General features: G+C 35.1%; 1 protein-coding gene across 1 annotated transcript in view; it reads right to left on the reverse strand.

Moving 5' to 3' along the window:
* Positions 1 to 6,607: 6,607 nt before the first annotated feature.
* The window catches only part of LOC145327497 (dual specificity protein phosphatase CDC14C-like), a 42,617-nt gene continuing 31,688 nt past the window's right edge, over positions 6,608 to 17,536 (reverse strand). The window contains exons 13-20 of the mRNA XM_080171044.1: positions 11,211 to 11,339; positions 10,335 to 10,541; positions 9,550 to 9,642; positions 9,039 to 9,146; positions 8,211 to 8,320; positions 7,607 to 7,690; positions 7,245 to 7,307; positions 6,608 to 6,684 (exon numbers count right to left, since the gene is read on the reverse strand). Of these exons, the coding sequence (XP_080027170.1) occupies positions 7,304 to 7,307; positions 7,607 to 7,690; positions 8,211 to 8,320; positions 9,039 to 9,146; positions 9,550 to 9,642; positions 10,335 to 10,541; positions 11,211 to 11,339 (735 nt within the window). The 3' untranslated portion in view covers positions 6,608 to 6,684; positions 7,245 to 7,303. The remainder of the gene's footprint in view (positions 6,685 to 7,244; positions 7,308 to 7,606; positions 7,691 to 8,210; positions 8,321 to 9,038; positions 9,147 to 9,549; positions 9,643 to 10,334; positions 10,542 to 11,210; positions 11,340 to 17,536) is intronic.

Here is a 17,536-nt window from a genome sequence, read left to right on the forward strand (position 1 = left end):
TAAGTGCTGCTTTTCTATAAATAGGTTCTCATGTATGTCCGTCCGTACGTAACGGATAGCTCTTGACGATAATTTAGTTATGTTAAAGTTGTCCAATTGTTTTCAAACTGCATTATATGATGTCCGAAACTGTTAGATACTTTATAATTATTGTCAGTATGATTTAATTATGATTCAAAGGAAGATTAGCCACAATTTTATGAACGATTATTTCTAGTTTAATTTTTATCCTATAATATAAGTTGTAGGTAAGTTTGTTTTTCTAAAGCCAAAAGTATGTTGGTCCTAATCGGTTATACTTTTCAGCTAAGCTCATAAAAAAACTTGGTTGGTTTTAAGCTATTTTCCTGAGGCGAGGAACGAAGCAACAAGTGTTATGTAATTGATAAATCAACCCTATCATCTAATTGCAAAAGGGGGGGGGGGGGGGGAGAAATGTGGTGACTCGTCACACGTGACACGACATACCAGCAATTCTATTTTGGGTGCTACTCCCTTAGTTTTAGAGATAATTGGGTGAAATCTTTTTGGTTGTGTCACTAATTACCCCAAGTTTTGGTATCTTTCAAAAAAAAATCTTTACATTGAATGTAGAAATACCAATAACTTTCAATAAAGGTACAACAATCTGAACTGAAAGACTACTTTCTTCTGGAAACATTTCTAAAAAAAAATTGAAAACAAAGTAGCGATTTTGCCGTATTTTCACAGTAGCATTTGATAGGTTATTTTAGGTTAGGTAAGTGTTAATGATTGCCCCGCAGGGTTAGAGCCCCCCGCAGGGACTAGAAATAGGAGAAAAGATACTGTGAAAATGCGATGAAACCTTCTACTTGGCTTTCTTTTCATGATCAAAAAAATCAGTTTGTTTTAGTTACCTAAAAATTGAAGATTTATGTGAAATCCAAAGAAATTGTGGAAATAGTATGCAATTTTGGACAATAGTGGAAATAGCATATTTTTTTGGAATAGTTTGCATAGTATGCAAAAATAGTGGATATAGTGGAAATAGTATGTTTGTGGCCAGCCTGAATTTAGGAATATTAAAATACACCATCTAAATCAGGAATGACAATCAAGAATTTTTCAAAAACTAGGATTGTTAGGTTAGGTAAAAAATGGGGGATATTTTGGATTGAACATTTTTTTATTGGATTGCCATCCCCGATTTAAATAATGTAAATGGACAAATTTACATAAAAAACAAACTCATTTGTTGGATTAAAAACTTTGAGGACTTTTATTAAATCTTAATGGGTTGTCAAAACTTTTCCACCACTAAATTTAATCTACAGAGGGGTTAATTTTGTTAAACATAATGGGGGGGGGGAGGTTACATCATTTTAACGTCTATTGTCTTATCCCTTAAGATCCCTGCCCCCTACCCTCCCTACCTTTGCATCTAAAGCGACGATGTCTTCAGTAGCGGATCTACTTCTTTTACTACTCTTTAACTGCAATACAGACCAAATTTCAAACAAGGGTAAAAAAAACGCAACAAAAGAAAATGCGCAAAAAATGAGAAGTTGAAAAAAAAGCTTAATTAATTTACATGGTGTGATAAGTTTTTATGAATAAACCCCTTTGGGGCTACACTGTACCCAACCTAACCTAACCTGAGGTAAAAGACTTACTAACATAGGGGGTCCTAGGACAAACGAAGGAGTGGACCTAACCTAACCTATTTTAAACCATCTTATAGGTTTTTCAAATCTTAACCTAACCTGGGGTGGATTCTTAAATAACTTTTTGGCTCACTGCCTCACTAAAATTAGTGAGGCTCGCTAAATATTTTTTGTCAAAAATCCTCCAAAATCGTATAAAAATCTACAAAAATTAAATAAAATCATAAAAGGGTTATTAACATACGAATAAGCTTAAAAGAATCCACCTCAGTATGGAAACACTTGATTAACTTAATATAACTATAAAGAGCCCATTATTCATATACAATTAAAACCTACCTCTATTCTTGAAATTTTACTAGAACCAGATCGACTGCTAGGAACTGTGGCACCATTTCTTGCCCTAGACATACAAATTTAGATTAATGAATCTTAATAAAAAACTAGTTACTTTATTTTTTATGCCAAGGTGCAATATTTTATTCTTACCTTTCCTTATGAAATCACTCCAAACGTCACAAGTGGTTGGAGAACACAGACGTCCAAGGGGGGGTTGAGTAAGTTTACACCCTCAAACTTAGAAACCCTCATTTTAACCTCCTCAAAACTATGAAACCCCTCATTTTAACCCTGTCAAAATAAAAAGCATGAACGTCCTTGTTGTGAATCACTTATCATTTACAGCTTATGAAAAAAAATTTCTAGACCCTGCAGGGTTTTATCCCTGTTGTGGAGCCTCAATAACCCAATATTAACTTTATCTATAGTAAATTTGTCTTATTTTCTAAAATTTTTGTAGTCCATAGCTGGATCTTTAAATCATTTCAGTGGTGAGCCAGATCGGGGTGAGCCAACTTTCCACCAATGAGAGCACAGCATTTTTTAAATGCCGCGCTGTGATTTGCTGAAATTCGGCTCACTCTGATCTGGCTCACCACTAAAATGATTTTTGTTTGATTAAAGATAACCGTCTAAAAGTTTAGTTTAAATGTCTATTTATTTTGTCAGAACCTTTTATTCGGTGCAGTGAAAAACTAACATACTAGATATTTTTTTTTTAAATACGGGTATAGTCCTTTCCGTAACAACGGAAAGCCCCTGCTATTTCTAGCCCCTGTGGCGGGGCCTATTGCCTAACCTAACCAATATCCTATCAAAAGTAACTGTCACGAAAGGGACTACACCCAAAAATCTTATTTTTTACATCCAAGGCTATTACATGCAAAACCGAGAGCAAGGGATGCTAAGTACATTTTAGCAGTGATTTTACACCTTTTTTGATGAATTTACTAGATTTCTAAAATATATGAATATGATCGAATTAAGTTTTTCAGCGCTTTAACATTTATTCTAAAAGTATGCTTTTGTGACTAGTCGCAACGCGTGTTAATTTTAAATATTTTTTTTTACCTCATAAACCGTGATAGAACTTAATTATTCGTTTATTGAACTATATTTAACAACATTTGCTTTCGTTCGTGAATAGTCCCATTTAGTAACAAATATTGTTAAATATAATATAAGCAAGTCTTCAAATCCATTTATTTATTTACTAGTATACATAAATGTATTTTTTTTGTTAAGTGACTGTGAGGTTTTAATTTGCTGGTTATAAAAAAACATAGGTAGTTAATATAAAATAAAAAAAATGAAACAGGTATTTATTGCATTGAGACAGATTTCCGCGGATAGTAAAATAAAAAATTTCAAGATTAATTCCCGTTTTGTTATCCCCGAGGGCCGAATGTCAGGGCTAAAACACTGCTACTAATTTTACTATGCGAAGAAAATTGTCTATAATACGAAACGATACATGATCTTTCAGTATGGCTGAGAACTAGTTATAATCCGGCGGAAATTAATCGGTTTGATTAAGCTTAGAAACGCCTAATAGTATCAGTACTTTAGTGGCTTTTTGGTGGATCTAACAAGTTATTTTTACAAGATTATAGCATGCAATTAGGATTCTTAAAAATTTGGTTTCAATCTTCTAACTGTAGAACAGTACTAAATATAGAATACGTGAATATTGTGACAGGTTTTTTAGGTTGCTAATATAGTCCTCATATATTGGTCAATAAATTCCTCCATGGTCAGGGGATGGAGATATCATCTCATCATATCAGCCAGCTGGGAGAATCATTTTTTCAGGGCGTGCTAGAATCTCTCACAATATTCACGTATTTTATATCCATTAGAACAGTGTTGTTCACATGTGTGTGTGTGTGTGTGTATTACTAACCTGGGTGTGTAAGGTTTGTCAAGCGGGGGTAGGGAAGGACTTGTCCTAGAATGGTATTGGGTCACACTAGAACAACTGAACCACGCAACAAACAAACAAAAAAACAAAACAAATAAACAAAAGAAAACAAACTAAAAACGAAACGAAAAAAAGGAGGAAGGGTATTTCTCACCACATGTGACAAAATTAAGTTAGTTAATGCAGGGAGGGAGGGACATTAGCCTGTTTATTACACTAGTCCCTAAAGTCTTATAATATCGTTTTCTTATTGGTCAGTTTATCAATCTTGGGGACTTAAAATGATTGGTTGGTTTATTTAGTTGAGTGTCCAAACGTTTCAACCACAAATTGTAATCTCCAGTAAGAGTAATTTTGTGTATCATCGTTGAGGATTTATCGACCTTTGTCTTATCCCTTTAGATTCCTGTAGTAAATGGCACTTAAAATATCAATAGGACACTACAAGACAAATTAATCTTCCAACAAAAATGTTGTCTTTGAAATAGTTTATAAATATTGGGAGAAGATAAGAGGATGAAAGTACAATTAAGATTAAGTTAATCGAGAAGTTAGAACCATTTCTACTTACCAATATGAAGCAGTAGTTATGACAGAAATATATACAACTTACACCCCATTTATGATAGACAAAATTACACCTCCTGTAGATTAAATTTATTAGTGTAAACGTTTGGACACTAAAAGATTTTAAAAAAAAACATTTTACAAAAATCCTTAAAGTTTTTAGTCAAAGAATGAGAGAACAATTAATTTTGTCACATTTAGTAAGAAATGACCACTTTCTAGCTTTTATAATTGAAAAAAACAATTGTCTTTAAATTTACAAAAATGAAAAAAATACAAATAAAGCGGAAATTGTCCTTTATTTTTATTAAATATACAGAGAAGAAAATTGTGATTGAAATATTAAGTAAAAAGGTGCAAAAATAATTATAAATACAAGGACAAAAATACCGTTAAACAGAAGAGTCGTTATTTTCAGCATTTCAAAGTTTAACTCTTCCATTTATCAGTATGTTTAAAGTCTTAGAGAAAAATAAAAACGAACTTTTTAGAGCGAAGCTACTCTAAAAGGTACTAGGTATGTCGGTCTGTAATACATTTTGTCATAAAATTCACATGAAGTATTTAGAAAAAAATGTATTTTATCTATATATTTACGTTAAGTTGCATTTTAATGTTTTTCTTTTTGTAATTCCATTTCCATAAAAGGGATAGTTTCACGAAGTGCATTTAAAAAAAAATAGTGAACTGTAAGTTTTTTCTATTTTAAATAACGTAGTAGTGCATAATATAAAGTTATTGATTAAAATTAAGAGATTTTACCAGGGATTTTCCTTAAAAAAATGAGTTTTTCATTTTTATTTTCAACTTCGTTGCGTGTTATATATGGCAAAAACTTTTTTGTCATAAATACAACTTTAGATAGCATTTACTAGTTAATAGAACTTTAAACTTTTTATACAACAAAATACACATAAGAACAAAGAATGACCAATAAAATATTCAGTATGGTACTTAGAGTAGTGATCTTTTTATATGTCTTAGTAGAATATATTAGGCATTTGATAGATATGATTGTGATAACGAATTTTATCATTGACCTGACCAAACTTTTTTTATTTGACAATATCTAAAAGAGTTAGTGATTTGCAACATAAATTACATGAGAATGGTCTTTTTATATATATATATGTTGTATGGTTAGTTGGTATTTCCGCGTGAGATAATGTGTATATTGTAAGTAAACCGGACGGTTTTCTTTATTTTTTTAAAAAGAATCTATAGAAAACCTGTTCTATAGTGAACCGGACGTTATTTTTTATGTTTTTTAAGTAACTTGTCCCAAGGGGAACCCCTGTTCAATTTTTTTATAACTCTTGTGAAATATGTGGAAAAAGATTATCTAAAATTGGTGTTTTGGCTATACATATTTGGAAAAAAATAGACCATTCTCATGTAATTTATGTGGCAAATCTCTTTAACTTTTTTCGATATTGTCAAATAAAAAAAGTTTGGTCTGGTCAATGTTAAAAATTCTTTAACATATAATCATATCTATCCAATGCCTAATATATTCTACTAAGACATATAAAAGTTCACTACTCTAAGTACCTTAACTCTTTAAATACACTTCATAGAACTATCCCTTTAACATGGAATATTTGACAAATCTTCGCTCCTATTAGATGTTTAAATCCTTGTTTTTAAGAGGGTAACTTTGTTTAACTACAAGGGGAAAAAAAGAAGAAAATCTAGGTGATTTCTCTCAAAATGCCTAGCGAACACTGAACCCCTCACCCCCTAACAAATACAACCTAACCTCAGGAAAAACTCTACCACACAAAAACACTACCCCCGCCCATTATTTATAATTTATTTTGAAATAAGGGGGTAGGGATTTATTATGCTCGCTAGGAACTTAAAGAGAAACCGCCAAATCGTAACTAAGTAGAATTCTTTACAATTAGGACTAGACTCAAAATACTTAAATCGCAAACTAAATATATGAAAATTATCATTGAGGGATGATTTATCTGAATAAATACTATTTTTCCTCCAGAAAAATAACAATATACTATTATGCAGTAAAATTTAGTTTATATGTTGTTTTGAATAACGGAAAGGATAAAGGCAAGTAGATCTTCTTCAGATAAAACATATCTCAGTCCAAATTGACATTAATAATACCTTTTTCTTGAGTTGTTAATTAGAACAGGTGTGGAGTTGTTATTATTTGTAGATCTGACAACTTTGTTATTGTTGGAGGGAGAGGGGAGGTGGGTGGTGCGATAACTAAATACAAACATAGATGATTAGAAATATTATATTATAATGTTAAGTAGTAAGATTTGACCGGTAATCTTGCTAATCACTGAACCGATTGATTTCTTAATTTTAGAAAATTTTCACACAGTTCCTGGGTTTAAGATTATTTTAAATTGAAATATCTTGATGGTTTTGGGTTACTTTCTGCCTAAACCCTCCCCCTTTAAATAAAGCCAAATTATTTTCTACCTGTTTAAGGACACGCTAACATGTTTAGGACTTGATTATAAGATGCACCCCTAATAACCTTGTAATTTGTTATCCCAGAAATCAGTGTTCCCAAAATTCAGATGAAAAGGATAATTATATTACATAAAATATTTTTGTCAAAAAAGTTCAAAATCAGCATGTTTTAAACTGACGTACAGACATTCTTATAAAGACTAGAGTTGCAACGCTTTCTAAATCGTACCTAACTTATACATTAATCATCATGCAAAACTTGAAATTAATAGGATAACATGCCTAAATCTATTATAAGAGCTAACTAATTATAGGAAAGCTTCGCTTATAAAAAAAAACAATACCTGATAGACGGTGAGAAGATGAGGTGATTGTGGTCGGGTGACCCGACCATGGCGTTTAGTCATCTGAAATAACATATAGGTTAGTTGAGTTGAATTTTTGGCAGGTCCCCTCAAACAACCCTTATAATGAACTAAAATGAAAATAAAGAAGGTGAGTAGTTTTTTTTTATTTATTTGAATTTTACTTAAGAACAAAATTTTTGACACTCAACTTAATGAACCAACCAAAGAAAATTCAATAAAAGTCCCTAGAGTTGACAAGCCAAGGAAGAAGAAAACTTTGGGGACTAGTGTAATAAAATCATCTTCTCCCTCCCTGAAATCAATTTGACTTTCATATATATACTAGTTATAATGCTTACCTAACCGCTCCAGTCCTGGCGCGTCCATTCTTGGAGCTGGATCTGTTTCCAGGTGACGTGGCCCGTCTGGCTCCAGATTGTGACCTAATAAAACGGTTATATATTTTATATGAGGATCCATTTGGGGAAAAATTAGCTTAAAAATACGTTCTTAATCAACTCGCACATTGATTTTATCTTTTCTTTTTTGTCGAATTGTAATAAAATATGGAGAAAAAATTCTTTTACAACCATGATGGAACAATGGGAAATTGATTAATGTACACCTCAATTTTATTTAAAAGAATTTAATATAGATTATTGGTTAAAAAGTCTAGATACTGTTACACAATATAGATATAATATTTCCCAAAAAAGTTCTTAGGCCAACAAATTCCGAATAAAGTTGGTCCTGTTTTGCGCGTATTTTCTGTAAAATTGTGCGTAACTGTTTAGTCAAATGCCTTCATTAAGTCAAACTGTTCTTAATTATGACCATTTCATACATATACATTTGGTCAAACTTAAGAGCAGTTTAATCTAATAAGCGCATTTGACTAAACGCTTACACACAACTTTACGGAAAATACGCGAAAAATATGACCCCCTTTCAATATAAATATACCTTGTCATCCTGGTGGGTGTCCTGCCCTGACCAATTCCTCCAGCAGTTGTTGTTCTGTTTGTCAACAGTTTCGCCTTGATGGCAGATTCATGTTCAGACTGTTTGCGCGCCTGAATTAGAGAAAAATAATAATAGCTTGTTTATTGATCAGTTCGGTCATCCAGTTGATGGGGTGGGGATGGGGTAAATGGGATGGAAGAAGGGAATCGTTATTTTTCCCCGCTGCGTGTTTCACTTTATCAAAAAAATATGAAAATCTGGTGTAAGATCCCAGTAATAATAAATCCATTACTATACATAATAATAATGAAGTCTTATTTTTATTTATCATCATTGGGGATGTACATCAATCTAATGTCCATTATCTTATCCCCAGGGTTTCGGATCCGGATCTGGATCCGGATCCGGATCCGCAAGGATCCGCATATTTTTGGGTCCAAGGATCCGGATCCGGATCCGCAAAAAAATGCGGATCCGGATCCTTGGACTCAAAAAAATGCGGAAAAAATGGAAAAATCTACCTAAATTTATATAAAATCTCAGACATTCTCTTGATGAGAGCCAATCTTTAAGGTTTAGGGTCAGACTTGAAAATTAAAAGTAATTTTGACTTCGAATTAAAGAATAAATATTTTTGAAAAATTTGGTGATATTATTTTTATTGTCAAGGATCCGGAACCGGATCCGGTAGGATCCGGATCCGGATCCGCATCCGGATCCGCACTGACCCAATTTGGAGGATCCGGATCCGGATCCGCAAAAAATCAATGCGGATCCGAAACCCTGCTTATCCCTTAAGATCCCAGGAGAAGGTGTATAAATATATACCTTGATATAATTAAGTTTATCTCCTTGAGTGAGAACTCTCTGCCTGTGTCGCCTTCTCTCTTTCTCAAGCTTCTCTTTATCCTTCACTTGGTTAGCCTCTACCAAAACCTAAAAAAAATGAAAATAATAAAAATCTTTATAGTAAAGTCACAGGATGTCTACCTATCTGAAGCAAAATATCAGGCAACCCGCTGAACTGATATGTTTCTCCTTTGCAGTAAAGCTTCTTACAGAACCAGAGGAGGTTTGGTATTCCAACCCCCGAAGTATCCCCTTAGAAAGTACCAAGCCTCCCCCCATAAAAAAACGGTTACCCAAATATGCTTTGCTTAAAAATATTGGGTGATTTATCAAATCTTGATTAATGATTTCAAACAAGTAGTGTCCAATTTTTTCAAACAATAGTTTTAATCTACAGATCTTTGTTTAGGTATCATCATAGGGGATATGCATGCATAAATGTTTTATCCATTGGCTTATCCATTAGGAACCCTGAAAGCTTTTCACATACCTGGTTTTTCCTTTCCTTTTCAAGCTTGCTGCTGGTCAGATCCTTATTACTCGTATTGGGATCCACTATTCTCATCTCTACTCCCATGCCCTCCTAGATTAATAAATAGTTAAAGCTAAATACAGTACACCGACAAACGTTAAAGGGACAAACCTCCTAAAGAACAAACGTCCTAAAGTATAAACATCCTAAAGGGACATTTATTTAGTAAAACCTCCTAAAAAATTTAAATCTTCCAAATGACACAGATATAAGTTGAATACTGAAAAGAATAAAGATACTTAATTGGGTAGATAAAAGGGAAAGTCCCTAGATGCTATGCTAATACTTCTTCTTGGGATGGTTTTAGACCATTTTATTCGAGAACAGCGTAGTGCTTTACCATAATTCAAGATGTTGTAGCTTTTTACTTTTACTCAAGCTACAAACATCTTGAATCAAACACGAATCAAGGGGTCTGAAATTAGGCGTGGAAGATTCACATTCTTCCTTGTATGTTTTTAGGCAATTTTATAGTTTCTAGACCTCAAAGTTTTATGACAACGTATTCTTATTAGTTGGCTTAACGATGTTGGGGACTTTTGATAGGTTGGTTTAAACGATTTAACCACTAATTTTAATCTACAGAAGGGCTAATTTTGTGTATCATCATTGGGGATGTAATCAATTTATTGACCATTGTCTTATCCCTTTAGATCCCTGTTATGAGCTCCTAGAGAGTAGTTTTTTATCAAGCAAAGGAAGAAATAATAATAAAACAAACGAACAAATTTCAAAGCACTCACCTTTGATTCATTTTCATCCTTGTTATTCTTCTTCTCACTCCTGCTGCTGCCATCCTTCTGTCCGGCGGCCGCCGTGTTAACGGATTCACCGCTGCTTCCCGCCGTCTCTCCATCCTCGTTGCCTCGCCCCTCATCATCTCCACCGCCCAGACGGACCTTGTCGAGTTCAGAGGCGAGCGCTGAGCTACCGTCCAGGTCTGCAGCCTTCTGCACAAAATATTCAGGTTAAAAGTAGGTATAAAAAATGGATGTAAAATATACGTGGTTATTATGACAGGAGAAAAATTGTCGTCAATTAAGGTTGCAAAATCCGATCGTATTTATTGTCCGGGCGGTTTCTCCAGTAGGATGGGAGGGGAAGGGGCAATGGATGGACAGGGATAGGGGAGGATATTTTAGCCCGTTATAGTTAACTTTATCCTAGGATGTGCAGTGTAAATCTGGTGTAAGATCAAAGAAATAATAAATCCACCGTATAAAATTATCAACAAGACAGTTTAAAATTCAAAATATAAGAAAACCTATGTACTAGACATAGATTTATATAAAAAGACACATTTAAATTATTAAATGCTTGTATGACATTTTTGGCTAGCATCTAGAGGCTCTGTATTATAGGATTAAAAATAGCCTAATACTATCCCAAGACTTAAATCTAAAAGCTAAAATAGGCTAAAACCATCCCAGGCACTATTTTAAGCTTCCCTAAAAAGGAGAACTCAATCAGTTAGGTCCTAGTTATTGAAATCTTAAGCAACAGGCCAAAAAAAACTTACTACTTTATATGACAAGGAATTTTACTTTTTCATTTGAATAGCAAAAAACCTGTCCAGATGTTAGCAGCCCTGCATACAGAGCTAGGTATACATATAATACCTGGTTATTCTCCAGATCCAGGTCCAACCCATCCAGGAGGGATTGTTTAAGTTTGACACTGTAGACCCCAAACTTGGTGGCCTTGTCCTTCACTATAGCATCCGGGAACAGCTGTCTGTATTCATCTCCCTGTAACAAACAATATTATAGGATTGTGTGTGTGTGTGTGTGTAGCCATTGTTTCTTAGTGTTTGGACCTTAGTAGTCATATATCAAAACTTTATTTTCTTGTAATTTCTAAATTTTACGTAATTTTTTTTCCAACGCGATAATATAAAAGGTAAAAATGCACTTCATAAAAATCAATAAGTGTGCTTTAAGTAGTAATGTATGTAATAACAAAAGAAACAAGGATTACAATATCAAAAAAGCGAAGCTAAACTTATCAAACATTTAGACAGACAAATATAGCAAATAAAAATTCTATTTTATTAGCGTGTCATAAAATTGCTTAAAATACACGACGCTTAATATTCAGTATTCACGCACTTGACATTGTTCTCAATTATCCAAAAAATCCTCACGATTTTAAAAATCATGATATTACGACAGTTAGGTAAATCATAAAAATTAAATGGTAGAAAAAAAACACATTCTTTAATGTGGATGGACAGACTTTTCTACAATTTCTATATTACATCTTGTGTTTAAAATTGATAGGACAAATTTATTATAAATATTTGTTATCACATAGGTAATTATAATGTAGCATCGCTAATGGAAGTATTCACTATACCTAATGTATTATTAATGAATTATAATAGTTAAATCATTAATACATGTTCAATGTTCAAGGACAGAATAATAGACGAACATTTATTAAAAAGGAGGATGTGCATAAGGCCCATTTGGGCAGGGGGGGGGGGGGTTTACTCGAGAACCCTTAGAGCTAGAGGGAGCTAATTTTGGATTTAAGCTTCTATGGGGCCAAAGTTACTTTTAAAAGTATTGTCGACCCCCCAACCCCAAAATTTTTTTTTTTGAGGGGGGGGGTAAATTTTTTTAAAGATACCAAAACTTGGGGTAATAAGTGACAGGGTTAATTTTTTCAAATTCTTGTTTATAAAGGTATATCTTAAATACAGTATGCAACTCCCTTAGTTTTAGAGATAATTGGATGAAATCTTTTTGATTGTGTCACTTATTACCCCAAGTTTTGGTATCTTTAAAAAAACGGCGGCGGGACCGCCGCTCCCACCGTCCGCCGCCGTTTTCCGTTTTGAAAAAATAACATGGTCTCAAATGATTCCAAATTGCCCAATTCGACGAGAAATGCAATAAAAAAAAATTATTTGGTGGCTGCGGCGGACGGCGGGAGCGGCGGTCCCGCCGCCGTTTTTTTTTTAAAGATACCCCCACAGGGTTGCTTGTTAGGGGAAAAATATTTGAAAAAATAACATGGTCTCAAATGATTCCAAATTGCCTAATTCGGCGAGAAATGCAATAAAAATTTTTTTTTGGTGGCGGCGGAAAACGGCGGCGGACGTCGGGAGCGGCGGTCACGCCGCCGTTTTTTTTTAAAGATACCAAAACTTGGGGTTTTTTTAAAGATACCCCCGCAGGGTTGCTTGTAAGGGGAAAAATTTTTGAAAAAAATAACATGGTCTTAAATGATTCCAAATTGCCTAATTCGGCGAGAAATGCAATAAAAAAAATTTTACCCCCCCAAAAAAAATTTTTTTTTGGGGGGGGTGGGGGGTCGACGATAATTTTAAAAGTAACTTTGGCCCCATAGAAGCTTAAATCCAAAATTAGCTCCCTCTAGCTCTAAGGGTTCTCGAGTAAACCCCCCCCCCCCTGCCCAAATGGGCCTTATGCACATCCTCCTTTTATTTCTTACATAGGTACATCACAATCATATGCAAAAACCTATTTCTAGAAAGCTATATTAGTATATAATACGCCTTGTTTCCAAGAGTGTTGATACCTTGAAGTTTGGACACTGCTAGTTTGATACTAACCAATTGGGCTATGAGTTAAATTGGTTCCAGGGAGATTTTTCTAGTTATTAATTACAGAATGGTTACGTAAGTCTGATGTGCTGGTAATATAATTTTCAAATGAATGCTTTTTTCTTGGAACTTTCTTCTTATTTTATAGTTTTCTGTATTGTATTAACTCAACCTTTACAATTTCCTCCATATTTTCTGGATTAATCTGGATTTTAAGGTCTTTCAGCAAATACTCTTAATTTAAATTAATTGCCCATTGTCCCCTGTCAAATGTCCAACTGATGCTGTTTTAGGTGTGGAGAAAATTACCTGCTACCTCCAACTTTTGAAACAACTCCAGAAGATGGATCCAGAATTAGTAAAGTACATGTTTTTATCGTTTGAAATTCATAATTAGCTAGAAAAGACAATAATGGCTACTAATTTCAGACTTTAAAGACATTACCTGGATTCCGTGAACTTGCCGGCATATATCCTCCCGCTGTGGATAGCAAAGAGGAGCTGCTTAGCCAGGCCACGGAAGTTGTAAGTATTTATTTCATATTATGTAAATATTTAAAAAGAAAAAGTAATTTTAGCATTAAAGCAGGACCAAAATGGTCATAACTCAATTTCAATATTTGTTTAAAATCATTGTTAAAAAGTTTACTTTATAAAAAACAGAAAATTGAAAAGATTATATTGTATTTAGAAAATGAAGTTTTCCTGTTACCTGTAACATTTGAGCCCTTAGAGGACATTTAAAGGAATTCTGAGGTTTGTTTGATTATTATACATTTTTTGTTAATTTATGTATTATCAAAATTGCCGTTAATATGCAATATAAAAAAGATTCAAGATATTTCAAAAAATAGAAAGGCAATTAAAAGTTATAGTTAATAAAGAATATTTAAATCTTTTAGTTGTACCTGATTGTATCTGGAATCATCTTGTTCTATCTGTATACCTGCAAAAGCCCGAAAACAATAGTGGTTTTTGAGTAAGGTACAATGATTATTTAATATTGAATGAAAATTTATCATTTTAAAGATTTTTGAAAAAGAAAGAAAATAATGTTTTTTTTTACTTACCAAGTTTATTTCCTTTAAGATTTAAAAGTTCAACTTGCAAAGTGTGATGATGAAAAAGCTCCTATTTAAGAAATCTGCAATCCCTGACTAGGTAAAAGTCATTATATTTGTATTTAATTTATAAAATTTGCTAGTAAACTCCGGGTTATATTTTGTAGCACCATATTTTCATATATTTAAAATATTTATAATTTGCAATTAAAAGAATATTTTTTTTATGGAATGATCTTTAAACTTGCTACCAAATGCATAAACTTTCAAGAAAATTAATCTTGTTATTTTTCTTTGCAGTTTATTGATCAAGTCCTGGCAAGCCAATCAGCTAAGCCAACGTATATCAACTACCTGAGTGTATTCTTTTTCTACCAATTGTTCAATGCCTATTGCAGAAGACTATGGTAAAGCTTCCTGGTAAAGATGAGAAGAGAATATCTACATCAGATTGAGACTGTATCTAATGACTGAAAGTGGATTGTATCTGAGGTATAAAATTAATCCTTCCCTGGAAATCAGATGTCCTATACCTCGTCCCTGGAATAAAGGAAGCAACAAAACTGGACATTTGACAATCAATAAACTATGGTTCCAAGCTCGGTCAATTATAGCTTGAAGAGTCTAACAGCCACGTTTTAACCTGGAGGACTGAAGGTGGACCTGCCTGGGAGCCCCACCTGGCTGCAGCTGCGAAGCTAAAGCCGAACTAGCCGTCCCTCGCGGGGTTGCTAGCACATCACACTAATTTGCATTATTATATATTATATATATTGTTTTATAGTTGAACTTTTTCTTGCTCAATAAAAACGGCCGTAAAAGCGCCAACCCACTAGTCTCATGCGGTAGCCCGATATATGGCTACCGCCCGTCGGGCAAAATGCAGACGTTAAACCTTGTGGGCCCTAACTTGAGATTGAGACATCGGCAGTTTTAAGGATCTTAAGCGGCATAACTCTAATTTTCCATAAGTCCGCATGATTAAGTAGACAATTCCATGAACCTGAGAAGCTCTGGACTCACAGACCCTGGGCTGGATAACTTGCCCCCATTGCGCCGAGACAGAGCTCATCCCGTAAACAACACTACACCAAGGCCGCCAGTTTCAACGCGCGCTAATTTTGAGTCTGACTTGCCGACGTCCCCCTTTACATCAAGGAGAAGTTTAGCCCGTTCTCCCACTGGCCCTCCACCTGCCGCCAACGTTCCTATTGGTCCCTTGTCTGCCGCCAATCCTACGTTGCGTCCCCTTTCTGCCGCCAGAGCTCCTATTGGTTCTCTGTCTGCCGCCAGTTCACCTTCGGGCCCCCTTTCTGCTGCCAGCACCCCCACGCGTTCTGACGTTAGTGAAAGCAGTGGGGACACCCTACAATGGGATAATAGTGTTGAAGAAACAATACTTAGCTCAGATAATAGACAATTTGAAATTAGCCACACCGTCCGTGTAAAAACCCCCAATATGGTTTATGAAGGGGAAGTAAAACAGGCACTTGCGTCCCTCTGTAAAGCCCAAATCCTTTTTGAAAACCATCAAGAGAAAGGAAATGATTCTTTCAAGTATAAAACCACCGTCCTAGACCGTGCTGTAGAAGATTTAAATTTATCAGCAAGTCTGCTTAGTGACGTCCGAGCTCATTTTGAAACCAACCCGCCCGAGGATAGAAACCTTGTTGAGAAGGCCGGTTCCGCAACAACGCTGTTAAATGATATACGGACGTTGGTCACTAAACTTTGCGACCACCTTTATGAAAGAAGTATAACTGAACGTGAGGCCGCAGCCGCGCCGCCGCCAGCTATTGCACCGGCAGCCGCCGCCCCTGGAAATATGCCAACAGGGATTAGGGTTTATCCTGTCAATCCAAACAAAATGAATGATGCTACACGGCAAGTTAAATTAATGAGACTTGAGGCCACCAAAACCACAGATGTCCCGCGTGCTGGAAATGTGGAGGAGCTACTCTATGCCATTACAAACAGGATCCCTGAATCGGACGCACACTTGATGGAGATGCTGTACGATTTTGAAGAGTTACAGAAAGAGACTTTGGAGTTGTTTAAGAGGCTTGACACACAAATTGTTGACGCCATGGAGCTTGATGAAGTTGAAACGGCTACAATGCTTCAAGAAACTAAAAATAGTCTTGATAAACAATACTTGCAAACACGCGACTATGTAAAAGAAGCAGAGCTAAGTTTTGGGCTAAAAACAAAGTGTGTCACCAGTAAACATAAGGCCCAGTCCCTGACCGTCCCGGAATTCAGTGGAGAAAAGGGGTTAGATTATTTCACCTTCAAGCAACAATTTATAATCTACGTTGGTTCTATCCCTGACCTTACCAACTCTGACCGTTTGGAATTTTTGAAGAAAAAATGTTTAAAGGGACTCCCTGCCGCCATTTGTCTGCAAGAAACAACTATTGAAAAATGTTGGGACAAGTTATCAGAAAGGTATGGAAACATTCCCATGATCTTTAACAAATACAAGGATGAGTTTTTCCATTTCGGCAGATGTCCTTACAAAGATTCTGAGAGGACAAAACAAGCAGACTGGTTATATAAGGTTCAAGCCAAGCTGCTAGAGGTTGAGAAATTTGCCGAGAATAATGACGTCACAAGCTATTTATACACAAAAAGTGACATTCACACATTGGTCCAACAGCTGTTAAACCGCGAGCGCCAGATAGAGTTGGGACGGCGATACCAAAAATTTAAATCTGGAATGGGTCTCATGGATGAACACAAATGTTTTGATGAATGTATCACTTTTCTTACTGAACAAGTTAGTGACATTAGTTGGCAATTGTCCATGCCCGCAATTTCTCTGCCTGGTGAAGATAAAACTAAGAAGGTGGAGAAGCAATGGAAAGAAAATAAAAAGGAGAAGGAAACTGTCCTCTCTGTGGGTGCCGGAAACAAACCAACTGACAAAAAGACATGGGAGAAAAGTTATGGAAAGGAAGATAAACAAAAAACCCCACAACTCCAACAGACGGGCGACGGCTATCCACCAATCGACGTTATGTGTGGGGAATGTGACGGCATCCATACCCACCTGTATTTTTGCAAAAATTTCTTGGACACGCCTATAAAGGAGAGGGCAAAGTTGGCTACCTCCAAAAAAGTTTGCCATAGATGCCTTCGAATGGACAGTAATGTTGATTTAAATGATCTGCAGTCATGGTGGGACAGGCATGCCAACGACTGTCGAACAGACCACTTTTGCAATTTGGATAATTGTGGTAAAGTCCACCATAGAAGGCAAAGGCATATTTTGTGTTGTAGTTATCATCGTAATACCAACAAAAAGAGGCTT

Source organism: Acartia tonsa, chromosome 9 (genome assembly GCF_053477335.1).
Source record: "Acartia tonsa isolate MP-2025a chromosome 9, ASM5347733v1, whole genome shotgun sequence".
In the NCBI taxonomy this organism is placed as follows: domain Eukaryota; kingdom Metazoa; phylum Arthropoda; class Copepoda; order Calanoida; family Acartiidae; genus Acartia; species Acartia tonsa.